Source organism: Myotis myotis, unplaced genomic scaffold (assembly GCF_014108235.1).
Source record: "Myotis myotis isolate mMyoMyo1 unplaced genomic scaffold, mMyoMyo1.p scaffold_m19_p_14, whole genome shotgun sequence".
In the NCBI taxonomy this organism is placed as follows: domain Eukaryota; kingdom Metazoa; phylum Chordata; class Mammalia; order Chiroptera; family Vespertilionidae; genus Myotis; species Myotis myotis.
Window position 1 is genome coordinate 39,766,806 of NW_023416318.1, and position 18,940 is coordinate 39,785,745.

Below are 18,940 nucleotides of genomic sequence, written 5' to 3' on the forward strand. Positions count from 1 at the left end.
GCCCAGGTTCTGAGGCAGCACAGGCACAAGGAGGGCGGGAAGGGCTACCGGTGTGAGTCTCGGCACCGTCGCCGAAGGAGTGCACTTGTGACATAATGCTGGAGGTTACAGAACAACCTTGATATTTAAGAGGGAGGGTTCTCTAGAGACCTGGGCCAAATGTCAGAGAGAGGGTCCAAGATGATGTCCAACAGGAAAAAAACAATGCTTAGAGCTGGATTCTCAACTTTGGCACTGAGATATTTTGGGCCAAGTAATTCTTCGTGGTGGGGCTGTCCTGTGCACTGTAGGCTATTTAGTTGCATTCCTGGCCTTTACCCATTCCATGCCAGGACCACTCCCCCAGTTGGTCAACCATAAATGTCCCTCCTGGGGGGGAGGGGGGGGCGCACACGTCCTCTGGTTGAGAACCATTAGACAAACTCAGCTTCGCGCCTTCCCATCTGCATTAAGGGTGTGAACCAGATAGTTCAGAGTAGGAGAGGGAACTGAACGAGCACCAGCAAAGAATACATACGTGAAATCACAGGAATCGGAGATAGGGACAAGACACAGGACCCAGTGTCAGTAGGCCACCGTGGAAAGAGGAAGAACCCAGAGGCTCGTGAAAGAAACACAAGGGGGTTGGATAGCACAAGGTGAGTTTCAGCTTTGCTATGCTTTGCTAATGAGTACATGTTCACTCTCCCTTTCCATTAACTCAACTTTTCTGTGCTGAAAGTGCTCTCAAGGATCATGTTTATAAGCCAGAACCTAAGTCCTGTTGGTAGGGAAGTTCAGGATAGAGACTGTGTTATCAGAAAGCTAGGATGATGGTTGCATGACAGGCTTAGACAACTTGGGTTTCGTTCAAGTGCATCTTCCCTTAAAGACTGTCCTCGAATACTTTCCACATGCTTAATAGTAATCACAAGCAGGACTTCAATAGGATAATCCTACTGAGAGTGGATCCACGCAAATATATCGCCCCTCCCATTTCTCCTGGAAAAACAAATCTATGGCCCGTTACTAGTAGGCCCACAGCGTCACCCTTGCATCAGTTGTGCAGGCTATGGAATGGGACTTGAGATTTGAGCAACGTCCCAAAGCTGAGGACAAAGTTAGTGGCAGTTGCCCACTTCCTGGGATGCTGGCCGGGCTGCAGAACCCAGCTTGCTGCACTGGAGCAGAGGAGGTGAAAATCCTTTGGAGAGCCTGACACATATCCCTTGGAATTCAGGGGACACGAGCAAAGAGACTTTCTTACTGTTCTCTGGAAAACTGGTAAGGCAGGAGGCAGGCTAGAGCAGGTTGAAATGGTAGGATGAGGAAATAAGGCAGCCTGCACCCAGTATTTCATGTGGCAAGGACGGTATCCTGGGGGCACCCTGCCCAAGAGGCTGCCTGGCAGGGTGAGAAAACCTCTGCTTTAAGAGTGATGGGAACTGAGGTAGGGGAACTGCAAAGGATTAATGTCTTTTGATTACATGGTCGAGTCTCTTTTGACATTTATACATCACTTCCTAATATAGTATCAGCCTCATATAGAAACTCAATAAATCAGTATAATTAATTTATGATAATATATCTTTCTGAAGCCACTATTTATTATAAAATTAATAGCACCTTGCAAAGGGTAACGCATGGGCCAAACAGCATTCCAATCCCCAGGAACCTGTTAAAAATCTCGCCCCACCTCCCCGACCTACTGAATGGGAATCTGGACTTTATCAGTATTCACAGCGATTCCAACGAACAGTAAAAGGTGATGAGCAAGGCTTAGGCCAGGGGATCTCCATCAGAGCTATACACATTTAACAATCGTCTGCATCATTTGTTTTCAACGCCCACCCAGGAATTCTGATTTAGAAGTCTGGGATGTGGGCTGTGCATCTGTGCTCTTAAGTAATCCCTGGAATATCTGTTGTGTAACCAGGACGAACAACCACTGATTTAGGGGTTGGAGAAGGCGGGTATTTAAAGTCAGGTTTCAGCAACAGCTCTTATCTATTGTCCCACCTCCCCACCATAAACATTTCTACACAAGAATCAACTTCTTCCTTAAGTCACTGTCAACCTCCAGCAAAACATCCAATTTTGTCTTCATGATCAAGAAAGACAAAAATGTCACACCCAGTGGGGACACACGAAGCAACGCAGGTTGAAAAGATGCCGGAGGCCTCCAACTGGACCCCTGTCCACAGCCGCCTGGGGCATGTTAGTTTGACTCAGCACGGACTTCTCATAAGGGCTTGTTATTTGTGAATGAAGATGAAAGGAACCATTCACCAGCCACCACCAAATTGTTAGGTTTTCTTGTCTAGATTTGGTCTTGGAGGAAGAAAGAACGGGACCTGATTTAAATCAGACCCTGACTCAGCCGCTGTTATTGCTACATACCCAAATATTCGAACTCAGCCATCCCTGGAACAGATCAAATTTCAAATAACCAGCTCAAAGAGAGCCCAAACTCTTGAATCCCAACCCGATTTCTAGGATAGACTAATTAGGCAAATTGGCACTATTAGTCCCCGGTGCAGTATGTTCCTAAGAGTTAATTTCCTTACATGAGATCCTTCAGAATTCTAAAGTTTTCAAGTAAGTGCCAGGTAAAAAAGAAGAAATACTTTCTCTGGCAAAAAATGGTCTCTAATATGATGAAGCTTGACAGAAGGGAAATGATAATTACTGTAGGAACAGCATGGTCAGAAGTCTTTTACCAAATAAGGTTATGATTTCTGCAGCGAGTGAGTGCATTTCAATAAGAGGGCATTTCCAGTCTGAAGAGCTTAGCTTCTTTCTCAAAATGATGGGAAAATACAAAAGAAAGTCTGTTTAATACTAACTTATCTATTTACCAAGTACACAACTTTGGCATGAGTGTTATTATTTTCTTCTTTTCCATACAACGTCATGGATTTCTGGGCACATTATGGGACTCTCAGATGTTTCTAATTACCCTCTGTGTACACCCAATAAAACAGCTGGCTTGAGATGTTATTAATACCACAAGAAGATCCAGGGGGCTCATAAATCACCCTTTCTTCAGAAAGGGACAATGAGGTGGCAAGCAGTGACATAGTCTAACCTTGCTAAAGAAAAGACTTAAGTTAAAGAAGTTCCAGGGCATTTCCTAATTTGCCGGGAAAAGGGCAGTGGTCTGCTTTTCTCACTGCAAAAGATTTTCAGGTCAAGTTTCCCTTTTACCTCTTCTAGGGAAAATCTGATGAAAATCAGGCTGAGTTTTCACACTAGGGAAGCTCAAAAAGTCCGCATAATCCAGAACAAAATTTTATTGATTCTGATGGGCATCTGAACTTTGGTCTCCGAGTGAAGAAATCTCTCATTACTGCATACTAGTAACGTTGTTTCTTTTTTTCCACCAAATCTTACCCAAAAGGCCAGCACTGCAGCCGTGCCAGTTTTTTCAGTAATTATTGCATGAGTCCAAATTCAAGGTAACAGAGAGGAGAAGGAAGCTATTCCTTGAGCCCATACCCTTCCACTAAACAGAAAAAAATCAAGTTTTAATAAGAGCATCCATGACAGCACTCTATTAAATTGGCAATGGAAGGGTATCTGTTTCTTCTCATTTTTTGTGTGATATAACTTTGGGGAATGAATCTCCAACTTCCTCACTAACTTTATCCTGCCCCATTTGGTAGTTATTTGATTTTCCTGGACTGCGGAGCATGAAGATGACTGTGTGGCTGCCCTCAAAAACATTTTCACATCATCTGTGATGTTAGTTCCAGGAGGTTTTTCCAACAGTACACAGATGCATTATTCCTTCTCCACTTGCAATACACACACACACACACACACACACACACACACACACACACACATATCTATACATACATATAATATCTCGAGATTAAAAGCTGATACAAATGTTTTACTTTTATACTGACTAGAGGCCCAGTGCACGAAATTCGTGCACAAGGGCAGGTCCTTCAGCCCAGCCTACACCCTCTCCAATCTGGGACCCCTTGGGGAATGTTAGACTGCCGGTTTAGGCCCAATCCAGGATCAGGCCTAAACTGGCAGTCAGACATCCCTCTCACAATCCAGGACTGCTGGCTCCTAACCACTCGCCTGTCTCCCTGCCTGATTGCCCCTAACTGCTTCTGCCTGCCAACCTGATTGCTCCTTAACCACTCCCTTGCTGGCCTGATTGATGCCTAACTGCTCTCCTGCTGGCCTGATCGCCCCCAACTGCCCTCCCCTGCTGGCCCAATCACCCCCAACTGCCCTCCCCTGCCAGCCCGATTGCCCGCAACTGCCCGCCCCTGCCAGCCTGATCAACCCCAACTGCCCTCCCCTGCCAGCCATCTTGTGGTGGCCATCTTGTAGTGGCCATCTTGGGATGACATGAGGGCGGCCATCTTGTGGTGGCCATCTTGTGATGATGTTGCATGTGGCACCACCTAGGCTTTTATTATATAGGACTAGAGGCCCGGTGCATGAAATTAGTGCATAGGTAGGGTCCCTATGTCTGGCCTGTGATTAGGGCCGATTGGGGCCTTCCAGCTGCCGGCTGGGGCCTTCCTTCCCCAGCTGCCAGCTGCTGGCTGCTGGCCAGGGCCTTCCTTCATTCCGTGCCACCCCCTGGTGGTCAGCACATGTCATAGCAAGCAATCGAACTCCTGGTCTCCGGGTTGAACTCGCAAGGGGCCGCTTTACATATTAGCCTTTTATATAGAGAGATGCCAAAGCCCAACACATATGCCAATAAATGCTGTGGGGATATACTTATCCCATAAATGTGATTTTAGTATCTACTTTAAGTCCCACTTCCTTCAATGTACTCTAGCCTTGGAGCCCAAATTACGCAAAGGATAGCAAAACAAAGAAAAGCATGAAGCAGGAGCCTATGTTACAATCAAACAGCACTGGAGATCCCCCCCATCTGTTCAAAACGATGACTTGTCCTCCTGCCCACAGCTGCTGGTTCCAAAAAGTGCTCCACGGTTTCAGTGCTGCCACCATTGCCAGCAAGGTTGGCAACCTTCACAAGCTCCTAGGTAAGCAAGTGAACCCCCGTAAGGGGGTGCTCGATCCAAGGCAGAGGGACGGGTTGCTGCTACGTGTGTCTGCCATGTGATAACGTAGTATCCAACATTAGTTTGTACGCAGTCTAGTCTGCCCAGAGCAAGTCTCACTGAGCAAATAAAGAGCCTTCAGTGCACTCGTAGCAGAGGAGCAGCGAGAGCGCATAATGGAAACAACCTGCTCGGTCTCTCTTGCAGCTATTGTACCACCAGGATCAGTTCATGAAGGGAACCCGGTCTCCGTGGTGCACAAGGAGCATACCCCACCCGAACCCCAGGAGACGTAAGCTCTCTCCCCATATCCCGGGTCACAGGGGATGCAAATTAACAGGATGTTCTCTTCAGAAGAGAAAGACCTTCTTCAGATCAATCCAAGGTGCCTGGGGACACCCTCAGCCTGCTGCTCCTTGGCAGCCGCGGAGCAGCCCCGCAAAGAAGTTCAGGGCAGTGCCGATTCATTTTACTGGGTGGGATCAGCGAGGCTGATCACCAGCCCAGGCTGCCAGGACCAGCCAAGCGTCCACCTGAGCCAGACCCCCACGTGTCACTGACATGGGAATGACTAGAGGTCAACAGGGAAGAGAACACCAGAACAGACAGCAACGTCTGAAACGGACCTTGAGGCCGAGATTCAGGCAGATTGCCGGGGTGGGGAGCAGCAATGCCATGCTGCGGGAGCAGCTGAAGGTATGAAAATGCGACTGCACTTCGCCGTGCATGGGATGTCCTCCGCAGTCAGTTCAAAATGTCAAGTTCAGCTCCGGACAAAGTGCTACACAGGTGGCCTGTATGTTTCTCCTTTCCTGTGACCCCCACACACTCAGATGGTTATTTTACATCTGTGATTTCAGGTGTCTGAGAATTCTGGATGGAGCCATATCAGGAAAATTGTGTGTGCGGCCCCATCACACGGCCACCTGCATAGACAATGTGCTCTGTCAACAAAAATGCATTCAGCATCTCCAAAGCCAGGCCCAGTGCTGGCACTGGAGATGCCAGCAGGAAGTAGACAGGGCCCTGTCCCCAAGCAGTTGAGAATGCAGTGGAAGAACCCGGTGTGAAAACACAGGGGAGGGAGGTTTTGTAGTGTGAGTGGCGCTCGCTGACTCTTGAAGCAGCAGTGGGTCACTGCCCAGGCCGGGTGGGTTCAGTGCGCCCCCAGGCAGAGCAGCAATGGGAACACTGGGGCCCTGGGGCAGTCAGTGCCTGTTGGTCTCCCTGGAAGCTCAGTTTGGCAGAAGCAGAGAGGAAGGGGCACAGCCATGGTGAAGGCCGGGGAGCCAGGGAGCAGCTAACCCTGAGGGCCCCGCAGGCCATGCTAAGCAGTTTGGAGTTTTCCAAAGATCGTTCCATGTGCCCGAGCTGACAGAGGAGGGAAGAATATACACTTTGTGACATCGTGTTACAGACTCCAAGGAATTTTGAAAGGTCATTTATTCTAAGCTAGCCCAGGACAGCCCGTTTGTGGAGTCCCGTCCACCCCCGCGACACAGGCCAGGGATGGCTTAAGCGGTTCAATCAATCACACACGCCTCCTGCGCTGGGCAAGCAGACTGCTGAACTCTCTTTTACCAGAGGTTAGTTTCTTCCAAACTGTCCTGACTGCAGACTTAGTCTCAGACGGCCGCTGTGAGGCCCTTACTTGCTCATCTTCAGGAATCTTCCTCTTCAACCAAACAGGGCCTCATTTTCTCCTGATTTTGGCTCTTAAGGTCCAACTATTCCCCCTCTTGGCCCAACTAACCCCTGGAACCACCTTCCCATGCAGCCCTCCTTCACTGGGCACTCTCCCTTACACACACACACACACACACACACACACACACACCTGCCCTCAGAAGCAGGAACCAGTTTTATTTCCCTTCCTTAAAAAATAGCTCTGTACCCAAATCATGTGATCTGTCTTATAGGAAACTAGAGGCTCAGTGGATGAAATTCATGCACTTGGTGGGGGTCCCTCAGCCTGGCCTGCACCCTCTCACAGTCCAAAAGCCCTCAGGGGATGTCCAACTGCCGGCTTAGGCCCGCTCCCTACGGGAAGTGGGGCAGGTCGCAGCAGCAGCTGGCAGTCGGACATCCTTAGCGCTGCTGCAGAGGTGGGAGAGGCTCCACCACCACATCTGTGCTCACCAGCCATGACCCCACCAATGCACGATTGGGGTTGGGGAAGGACATGGGAGGTTGGCCAGCCAGGGAGGGACTATGGGAGGGCTCTAGGGCGTGTCCGGCCCATCTCACTCAGTCCCGATCAGACAGACCCCAACAGCAAGCTAACCTACTGGTCAGAGCATCTGCCCTCTGGTGGTCAGTGCTCGTCACAGCAAGCAGTTGAGCGGCCTTAGCATATGATTAGCATATTTTGCTTTGATTGGTTGAATGGCCGAATGACCAGACACTTAGCATATTAGGCTTTTATTATATAGGATAATGTTTGAGAAAGAGGTGATCCAGCATTTTTAGTCATGCATTTCTTTACTGACATCCCTACACTTTTTATTATCCATAACCTAAATTCCTTCTGTAATCATTCCAGCACCTTTTTTTTTTTTACCCAATGACTTGCTTGCCTCTATCTTCTGTGTATGAGGTTCTTTATCAACAGAAATTACACAAAGGATACCCTGATACAATACAATATCAATACCCAAATAAAACCTAACCCAACAGGAAGTATCAGAAAAGTTTACATAAATTCTCCTAATACCACCCTTTGGAAGATGCTCCACAGCTTAGATAAAATAAGCAGTCACAGAGCTCGGTTATAAAGTCTGTGATGTTCCCTCTCAGAGCTCACTATTCACACCATTCAGGTCTCTGATCCGGGATCATCTCACCAGGGAGCCCTTCCTGGCTGTCTAGAGGAGCAGTCCTCACCTTCCCACACCCCGCTCTCTGTCCCTCTCTCAGCGCTGTACTTCTCATAGCATTTATAACTCCCTGAAATTCTATCATAGAGAATGCTCCTTACAGTGTATTTCTAGTAGCAATGACTAATTATGGTCAAATACAGGTAACATAAAATTGACTATCGTGAGCATTTCCAAGTCTCTATAGTGTTAAGTACATTCAGACTGTTGTGCATTCTATCGCCACAACTTTCTCATCTTGCAAAACTGAAACTCTGTGCCCACTAAAATGATTCTCTATCTCCACCCTTTCACCAAGCCCTGACAACCACCACTTTCTCCCTCTACGAATCTGACTGCTCCAGGTAACTCGTACCAGTAAAATCATACAGTATTTGTTTTATTTGGCTGACTCATTTCACTTAGCATAAAGTTCATATATGTTGACTCATACATGTTGATTCATACAAGATTCATATATGTTGTATAGCCGCATGATATTGTTTAATGTTGCATGTTCAAGGACTTTGTCTATTTTGTTCATTGCTATATATCTAATGCCTAAACCAATCCTGGGCAAGAGCAGGTGCTCAATTAAAATATGGTAAATGAGTCAGTGCTCCTAATACCAGCCTTTGTTGGGTGCTCCACAGCTTAAATAAAATAAAAAAGGAAATGCCTTACATTATGACATTTACTCAGTATTAAAAAATGAAATCATCTGAAAAGATCATATGTGGGAGTAGTTTGACAACTTCTTACGCATTCTCGACTGCCCAAATGAAAGGCAACCGCTTTCTTTTAGTATTGCATTGGATCATCTTTAAACAACATAAAACCTGTAGCCATGCATTACGGGGGAAATATATGCCCCAGTTCATCAAAAAGTGGCATGTTGGTATTGGATTGGTTTCTGTGCTGGATAAACATCAAGGGATCCAAACAATGACAACTGGCAGACGACGAAAGATTCAGTGTCTGAACTAAGTTGCCAGAAAAAAAAATCTCAATGCCTCCCCCTCCTTGAGCAGTGCTGATTTATTTAAAGCCTCGTGGTGAGAGAATGTTCTTCCCTCCTTAGGAGGAGAGCCTACATAATGAGTGCGGCAGCATGGCCCGCCTCCATTCCCCATCAAAGGCTGGAGGATTAAGCTGCTGCTGTTAGGCGTACGGGGAGGTCCCAAACAGAGCAGCACGCCAACCTCAGGGCAGTTCAAAGTGCCTCCAGGTTGTCACCGTTACTAGGGGCTATTCAGAAGCTAAGACTATCAAAACACTAGTTTCCTACCTTAAACACACAACTTCCCTCTTTTTTTCGAAATGATAAATGTCAATGTCCCCTTTCCAGAGGACAGTAATATCCACAAAAGCAAAGTCCTAATTCCTGAGCTTGACATCAATCGAAGCCCTTCATAGCCTTGCCCCAATCTACTTTCCTGGACTTGTCATCTGTCACTCCCTTTCATTCTTTCTACATTTAAGGGAAACGACTGCCAATTCCCAGAAACTACCTGTGCCTTCTCGTCTCCACGCCTAATTCTGATGGGTAAATCCTTCCCACATCAACTTTACCTCTCCCTTCCCTCTACCTCCCGTCCACCTTTATTTTGGAACCTCCCAATGTTTCAAGTTGAATGCCCCTGCCCCTCCATCGCCAACCAGCCACATGCATTTACCTAGACCCCACCATGAGCCAATCTGTTTAGCAGCTGGGGTGGCCTGTGAACTACACAGAAAAGCTGCATGCCACCCCTCTTTTCTCAGAGCATCCCTCCTCAGCTCAAAGGGACAGCTCCTCCTCTGGGCTCCTGCAGGGAGATTTCTACCTTGAATTAAGGTTATTTACGTACACTCCTCATCTCCTCCTTCAAATATATGCTCTGAGAGGGCAGCTGTAGGATATGCTTCTCCTGGAAAATCAAAGACAGTGTTTTATATATAATCACTCAATATTTGGTCCCAGGAGGCACCATGGGAGGGCAGGAGGTATCTGGACTCCTGGATAGGAAAAGTGATTTAAAGTCACCTTGAAGCAAACCACGAAAGCCTTGGTCCGCATATCTACAACATGTAATACCACCATTTACTTTTTCTCAGGGGGAATAAGCATCAAATAAAGTAACATATGGGAACTTACTTTTTAAATTATCGAATTAATTATTCAATTGGTGCTAATGGAATGCAAGTCCCTGGTAACCTCTCAGAGAAAGCATCCTACAAACCAAATGTGTTATTTTAGCAATCCCAATGGCTTTTCAATGTCTCTACAAATAACTTCTGCCAAGGGGCAGTATTATTTTATTTGAAATACTCTAGCTGTGACAACATGAATTCCTATGCTCTTCTTATTAGAGGAACTTGTGATTCTATAAACAACTTAAAAATACCAGAAGGTCATCTTCACTATATCCCTATGGAATGGAAAGAATCCACTAAAGTAACAACAGTTAACCTGCTGGCCCACCCAACTGGGGACATGTTTCCATTTTTTAAGAAGGCAAAGGCAGGGAGAGCAAGAAGGCAAAGCTCAGAATGCCACACACACACACACACACACACACACACACACACACACAAACCGTTATTATAATTAAAAACCTGCTTATGTTATAGGAAATACCACTTAGTGTAAATATTCTGTTACATCATACTAATATCACGTTCATAAAAATGAGTTTATTCTAAAATCTCAGAGTACTTTTCTTGGATGTCATCCTCATTCGGGCCTCACTATTCAAGTCACATTAAGTGGAAGTCATACTTAAGATTTCCCCAACTGAATACTCAAAAACAGAGAGCATGTGCTTAAGAGTAATGAAAAGCGCGCCTGCCTCTCGCATCTGAACAGCCCAGCTCACCATCAGCAGGGGTCAGAAACACCACCACAGGAAACGCAGGCTAGAAGGAAGAGGCTAACCCTGTGCCTGCTACAGAACCACCCTCTGCAGACCTGTCATCCCCTGCATCGTGCAGCGGAGCGACACGGGCCCAAGAAGACAGAAAGCCAGAATGTGCCCAAGGGCTTGATGAAGCCAGATCTGAACCCAAGGCTGTTGGCCTCTCAGTTGTTTATTTTCTATTATATCATTGAGCCTTCCCACACACTCAACCCTCCACAAGGCCCTTCACCTTGTCCCTCCTACACATCATGGTCAGACCTCAGGGAGTTAAGTAAACAGGGAACATAAGGAGATCTAAGATCTACACCTCACTGACTTAATCTATACTAAGGCAAACTCACATAAGCCATTGTGCCTAAGGTTCCTTATCGAAATAAAGCAGTGACAATAATATTTCTTCCATTTCTTTAACACACACACACACACACACACACACACACACACACCTGGAAATCACCATGTAAATTCAAAAGCTGTTCTGCTGTTCCAATGATCAAAATGGATTATTTCATTAAGGTGCCTTGACTATGAAGTCCATATGGTTTTCCCTGTATTATTCTGACTTCTTGGAGCAGGGGCCAGCAAACTATGGCACTCAAACCAAATGTGGCCAACTGACTGTTTTTGCAACAGCCACACCCATTCTCGAACATACTGTCTACGGCTGCTTTGACAACCAGAACAGGGTTGAGTGGTTGGGACACAACCTGTATGGCTGAGAGGTCTAAAATATTTACCATCTGCCCTTTACAGAAAGATTTTGCCAGCCCCCATCTGTTATAACCGAAGACAGTAGCTAACAAGTTATTGGAGGCCAAGGAGAATTGCTAACAAGTTACAGTAAATTTTGGATTTTCCTCACACTGTACTATTTTTCCATATACACGTATCTTATGTGTCAAAAGATTTAATATAATATAAACAAATATATATATATGGAGAGAAAAGCAATACATTTGAAAAACCACTTTTTCTATGTAATTAATAAAGTTCTGTTAAACCAGTAAAGTCCACAAAGATATCATGTATGTCTGAAAAATGGATTTATAAAATTTTCTGTTTGTCTGAAGAACCATAATCTATAAATTTTACAAAATTGCCATTCTTAAAAAACATAAAACTTGTCCCTCAAATTATCCAGTAGATATAGCTCAGGGTGTAAATGAAATAGTTCCCATGATTTCCGATGTGAAACTGTTCCTTACTACCCCCCGCCCACACCCTCTTTACTTTACTTTACTTTTATTAAGCTACTCTGCCAATCCTTTTGTGACAGAGTTGAGTGCTGGTTTTGAAATGTTTCTGTAAATAATTTTTCTGCATTTTAAATTTTGAACAGGTTACCTGTATTGTGTTCCTAAACATTTGCTCAAATGCCGGAGGACGAAAGTGTGTGGCGTGTTTTAACAAGCAGACTTCCTCTGTTTCTCAAAGTCTTCAAATGTTTAGTTTCAAAATGAATACACTGTGAGCCAAAAAATTACCACCCATCCGATTACTTTGTCATTCCTACTGTAAGGATTTGTGGAAAATGCAAGGGGGTGGGGGAGCAGGCGTTGTTGGCGATGGAGGAGGGACAGCAAGGAGAGGAAGGAAAACAATCAAGAAAAGTAAAAGTGAGAAAAGCCATTCAGCCCACAATAACCTGCTTGGAACTGTCTTTTCCCTTCCCCTTCCGTGTCTATAATCCTCTGAAAAAGCCTGAAAATCATATTACTTATTCCTCTTTCAAACGCATAAGGTTTCAGAGGTGCACTGAATTTCAGGGGTCACGACACCTAAGCCATTTGTTTTATGGATGAGAAACACTGAGGTTCAGAAATATGAACTGTCATGTCCTGTGGATTAGCTGGTCATTAGTGGCAGGACAAGGACCAGAATCCGGTTTCCTGATCGTCAGTTCCACACACTTCCCATTAGACTCGGCTCTCTGCCCTGCTGAGCGTAATGTGCCATTTGGCACCTGACAGCTAAATTCTTTTAAAAAGATGCCTAAAGCACCCCTACTGTAGCCAGGAAATTCACAATACCTTTTTAAATAGTAGCTATGGCGCACGCTTTTTCCAAGTACAGACGAACATCACCCCGAGTGAGGCCTCGTAAGGATTAGGAGTCGCAATAAAGCAGAATAATTCAAGAGCAAATAAGGACCTCAAGCTGCCTCCCTGTGTTCTGTCTTGATGGAAATCAGTTTGAAATAGACACCCCCCCCTTCTCTTACCCCCCCCCCCCGAGACATACACTCCCAAGACTAAACAGCAATATTCCATAAAAAGACCAGATCTAGCCAGTGTTATTATCTGTCTGACATTTGGGTTATTCTTGTGAGTAACTCGTAAAGTAACGTGGGTGTCTGTGATTATTTGAGTACACATGGCAAACCATAATTGGTCAAAGAAATAATAAAAGACATTTTTCCGTGACAAAAATACTGTATTGAATGACAACCTGGCAGTGTGACAGCATTCGGTGGACCGCAATACTTTCCCCACTTACAAAAAAGTAAAAAAGAAACAAAAATTTAAAAAAAGTTAAAAGCCTTTTTTTCTTGCAGTCAGTCATGACTATGGTTCATATTTAAATTATTTATGAAATATTCAAAGGTTTCCAGTGCTGACAGTAATCCACTAGCATATACCCCCCAAAATCTATGTCCTATATCAATTTATAATTCAGGCTTTTGATAGAGAGCAGAAACACAGCCAAAGATGCAAGTCTGTGTCCCTTTCTACAAGCTAAAACACAGGGCTCCAACAATTTTTAAAATTTCTTTAGAACATATTTGTGGAGTACAAATTTAAAATTCATCACCACCTTCCAAACGTTACAACAGGAGTCCTATCTAACATAACTCCTATGTATCACTGAGAAGAGAAGATTTGAAGCCACTCAGCCCAAGTTGTGGTCTTCATCTCAAACTATTTCCTTCCGTCCAACTGATACGTCCCCATCACCACACGGCTGCCTCAATGATAAGCAATAAGGGGCAATACCATAGTTGCCATTTCTCTAAGAACCAGTCTAAAAATTATTCCAAAAGTAATTTAAAAGGTCTCTTGGGGGAAAAAAAAGAAGCATATTTAGACTCAGAGAAACCCATTCAAACAGAGAGCAGTGTGTGAATGGGCAGTGGGGCGGGGGGTGGGGGGGCATCTAAATGCTACGATCTCATAAAACCACTCGATAAGGACAGTCAGGGACTGTGGAGGAACTCACCCACTCGGAAGTTCGTGGCCGTCAGGGTGTCGGCAGCATGACCATTCTCACTAATGAGAGTGGTGGTGTTCCCCTTCTCACAGCTGTTCTGACAGCTGCCCTTGGTGCAGGTCACTTTACAGATGCTCGGAGTAAAGACCACCTTGATGCGGCCAGTGTGGTTACTCACTAGGAGCGGAGGCAGGGAGAAAAAGAACAACAAACACATCAGCTTAGTATCCATGAACTTGCCTCAGAAGGATTCAAAAAAAAAAAAGAAGGTGAAAAAAAGAAAGGAAAGGGGCGCGAGGGGGAAAGAGAGAGCCCACAACCCGACAGGTTTAAGGAAGGAGGGAAGCCGTCAGTGCTCGCTGCTCTGTATCCAGTGGTGTCTCTGAAACAGGAGTAGGAAGCTTAGCAAACAGAACTCTGGGATGCACTCCAAAACCACATTTGAAGTCGAGTCACTGGAGTGGGATTACTAACCACAATGCTGCACTTTATTCACGGGCAGACAAAGAGCAGTACCGAGGGCACGACAGATGAAAGAGCCAACCCTGACAGGCAGATGTAATGCAAAGAGGTTGGCCATGCACCTAGTGGTGAATAAACGCTTGTGTCCTCGCCTCGCATACTTTCCCTGTTTCTCCACTTATGAAGTCACCGTTGCAGCCCGACCCCTGGAAATGTTTTAGGCATGCGGCATGTCTGAAAACATCTGTCTCAAATCTCCTGGCACCGCCGGCCGCAGTGATCGAATCCCGTGACGCAGCTGCGGGAGCCCAGCTTTTTCACAACTCCGGGGCGTTCTTTCTCCGTGTAAACGTACGCAACGTATATTTTGTTTGAGTGTGAACAGGGTCCATCTCGGGAAAAGTGAGGCCAGCTCGCAGGGCTGCACGGCTGCCTCGATTCAAATACCACCCTGGAGCTCTTGCTGCTGCACTCACAGGGCCCTCGATCAACCAAGCGCTGTAACTCGGCTGCACAAATGCATAAAATGGGCACGAATCTAAATGTCAGGTTCTAGGCTGGAGCCCTGGCTCAGCCTGGTGTGACTTTGGGCCTGTCATTCACCTTTTTTCTAAGACAGGAAAGAATTGGAATGGATGCTTTCTAGCCAGTTCTAGCTTTCAATGTCCATATCAGGGGTCAGCAAGCTATGGCCCCCGGATCAAATCTGGCCCGGTGCCTGCTTTTATAAATAAAGTTTTACTGGAACACGCCCACACTCATTCATGTATGCACTGTCTACGGCCACTCTTGGCCTGTAACAGCAGAGCTGCCCAGAGAATGTATGGCCTCACCCAGAGCTGCTGTTCACAGCCAAGTCCCACTATGAACTCTCTGGCAAAGTGTGATACAGAAACCCTATTCTAACTTATTTCTATATCTGTGGCAGCCAGTCTTTTCTCTTTCCGGGAGCCCAGGCAGAAAGCAAAGATGGTAGCAGCGGCTGAAGACAGTTGGTTCATTTTTTTGAGGCTTTAGGGCCAGTAGAAAACAGTGCCCGATCTGCGGCCCCTGGGTCCCTCCTCTGCCCTCCCCTGCCCACCAGAAGCAAGTCTCCCCTCTTAAACTGCTTTTATTTTACCACGATTATACTTTCAGAAAATCATCGAAGAGGCCTCTATAGGCAGGCCCTCAACAAAAGAAACTGTCGTCAACATCTGAGTGCGGAAACAAAGAACCGTAACCGAATAAGCCATTAGAATTTCAAGGCTGGAATGGGGCCTCCAAGGTCCTCGAACACAACCTTGATGGAAACGAGCCTGCTGACAGGGAGCTCGCTCTCCGCTAAGTTGACCCATGCAGTTACGGGCAGTTCCTAGCAAGCGCTCTTCCTTCTGGAGCTGAAGCGTAGCCGCACAGTCAGCTGCACCCATGAGTCCTAATTCAGCTGCCCAGGGCTCACAGTCTAATGCCTCCTCCACACGGTAGGCCTTCAAGTTCGCAACGATAACTGCCACGCAAACAAAGAAGGCTGCAGTTAGAGGGACGTGAGGACACCAGCCCGGGTGGGTCCTCTTCACTTTACAATAGAAAGCAGTTCCTTCGGAGGAGAGATCCCACCCGTTCTTTTCAGATGTTTTTTTCCGAGGCCATTTCTTCTGCATGCACCGGTGCTTCTAACAAACACAGGTCAGGACCCACATCTGAGGTGGGGAGAGACCCTTGTGGCCGGTCTTCCAACACCTTACAACATGGTGTGCAGAAACCTTCCTCTCAAAGGCCAACCAGTAACTATGTCAGGGTTCCGGGCCTAAAGGATTCTGTTGCAACTATTCAGTGCTGCAGTGGTCACAGGAAAGCAGCCTGTCAGGAACAATATGTAAATGAGTGGGGGCAGCTGCGTTCCAATAAAACTTTATTGAAAGAAACAGTTTGCCGACCCCTGCTTTAAATGCTTAGATGACTTTCAAACTTTTCTATGACTGTATCTCAGAGATTTTACAAACGACAACAGAATTCAGATTTGACGATCAGTTTTATTTCTTTACAGTAGCACACAAAAAAAGAAATCAGCCTACACTCTAAGCTGTTAAACGATGCTTAACAAATATCTTGAGAATAGTTTGTGTGTGTGAAGCCCAAGGATAAAAAGAGACAACATAGTCCCACTTCAAAAGAATACAAACATATTTTTTCTGGCTCTGGGTTCAATAACGAAATGAGAAGTGGTGTGCCAACTATTTTGTCTTCTCTGGCATTAACTCGTGGCACCTGCCCTGCAGATGCTCGCATCGGCACCTAAATTATGCTCCCTCCGGCAACCGAAGACATCCAACAAAAGCAAACGCTTGGTCGTCATTCCCAATTCACCTCCCAGCTCCAGTAGTCCCTAACAGGCACTTGAGAGTCTCTGAACCTATTGTTTTTAAAAACTGATTATATTTCTTTGCCAAAAAAAAAAATTGGCTTAGAATCATCTGGATTTTCAAAAAGGCCGAGACAGTTTCATATGACTTAATTCTGAAATTTTACAATGTTCACATCTCCTTGGAAGCAGAAGACACGTTTTATGTCATATTTCCCCTTGTGTTTTACAAGAATTCTGGTATAAAGGAATCTAATTCTAAAACAGACACTTGTATTCTCAGCGGGTGCTCCTGTGTCTTCAAGCATTTATTTATTCATTAGAAATAACTTTAGTCAACCTCAAAATCAGTGTTGAAACACAACTGTTTGACACTCAATTGTCCTTCACAGCTTTAAGAGGACCTCCATAAACATTAAATGGGTTAGGAAATACACTTTCCTATCCACACGCCTTTCAAATCATTTCCACATATCTAGGGTATCGTGTAAAGAGAGTTTGAATTATTTGTGTGGGTGGTTTGGTTCTTTTTTAGGTGCCTTTGAAATGCTTTATTTGGGGAACTCTCAAAACCAAGTTAACACAGCTCAGAGTTTCAGATGCATCACATGTGACAAGCTGAGACAACGCGCCTCCCCTCTCAGGAGTTCTGTGAGAACTGAGTGACAGCAGCCTTTCCTACGAGGCCACTTGGTCCCTAAGAGGCCTCTTCCTCAAATGCCTGTGCTAAGTGAAAACTTGAGGACCCCTGGGGCCTTGCATGGAGCACGTTCCAAATAAACATGAAATAAATGAAGTGACCCAAAGGATGACTGGACAACCCCACAAGGGGGGGGGGGGGGCGGCTCACGGATGCGGGGGTCATTCTGGTATACAGCTCTGAAGCCCACAGTCACATGGGTGGCAGAAGACCACCCCAAGTGGCACCTATGGGCTGACTAAGGATCCCACACCTGAGAAGCAAGAGGCAGGCCAGTCAGGAGTTAACAGGGGGATAGTGGGCACAGCTTTCACGTGCTCGGTCCTTCCGACCAAAAAAAAAAAAAATGTAATTTTCAAATCCCCATCGGTCCACCAGCCCCAGAAGTGTGAAGCAAGCACTTTCAGACCGTGGGTTTAGAGGCCTGGCTAGGAACACAGATTGCCTGGAGCCACGGAGCACCTCCACGGGGCCTCCTAGTCAGTCAGTCCGTCAAGACACTCGAGAGTCAACATCCTGTCTGCAGCTTCTGCCAGGCCCTGTGTGAGTTTATACCTCCGAGAAGAGGCGCTGGCACCCGGGGGAAGGCAAACCACAGATATTCTGAGTGAACGGCGACGGGGATGGGAGGGAAGCCGATACCCTTTCCATATAAAAAAAAAAAAAAAAAAAAAAAAAAAAAAAAAAGCTTTCATTGCTGCTTCCCAATCATTAATGACGGGGAAGAATTCAAAAATTCGAGTCTTGTTCCCGACAAATGGACTTCAGGCTAGAAAAGAGCACAGCTGCCCTCTTTCAGTCATTAGACTAGGATGTGACCAAAAGCCACGGCAGCCAAAGAAATAAACAGAACAAGTTCAAGACTCACATCAGATGTCGGGAACGAATACCATCTCCCCTGCATTCAGCCAGAATGCTGCGACCCACAGCACATGACACGCATCCAACGCACACGGCGGGGACCCACCAGCACAGCCGATGTCCTGGGGAGGCAGACGCAGCCTCACTGTGAGGACAAGCCACCACCCGGCCCATGACCGAAGCCAGTCCCAGGAGACCCCGGAGCTGACGCAGTGACAGAAACAAGGCTAATAGCTAATTCTCCCACTTGCAGTCCGCTGCTTGCCCGAAGGCCAAGAATTCTTTGAAGGACAAATCATCAGCGTATTAAATAATGCTTAGAATAACAGGGCTTGATTGTTCAGCTCTCCAGGCTTACGTAACTCCTCCTGGACTGGTAAAATAATGCCCACAGAATACTCTGTGTTCCTCGAGAAAGGTGCTACGTAAAGAGAAATTTATATCAAATCTGTGACTTCATCAGATTGCCCTGGTCCCGGGAAACCCTCCAAGAGGGAACTCAGAGGGGATGTCTCGTTCTGATGTGGGCGCTTCTTCACCTAAGCATCTAGAGTTACAATCCAACACCATCTCTTGAGTTTTTCCAA

At 46.0% G+C, this 18,940-nt stretch overlaps 1 protein-coding gene across 16 annotated transcripts in view; it reads right to left on the reverse strand.

Annotated features, from left to right (window-relative positions):
- The window catches only part of LTBP1 (latent transforming growth factor beta binding protein 1), a 344,018-nt gene that overhangs the window by 190,164 nt on the left and 134,914 nt on the right, over positions 1 to 18,940 (reverse strand). For 11 of the 16 annotated variants that reach the window (XM_036334902.1, XM_036334896.1, XM_036334900.1 and 8 more), the window contains exon 5: positions 13,996 to 14,163. The exons of 1 other annotated variant lie outside the window; for it this stretch is intronic. In XM_036334902.1, the coding sequence (XP_036190795.1) occupies positions 13,996 to 14,163 (168 nt within the window). Of the gene's footprint in view, positions 1 to 13,995; positions 14,402 to 15,730; positions 15,893 to 18,940 lie in introns of those variants that run through there. 4 more of the 16 variants (XM_036334903.1, XM_036334904.1, XM_036334907.1 and 1 more) reach the window with 4 other exon arrangements.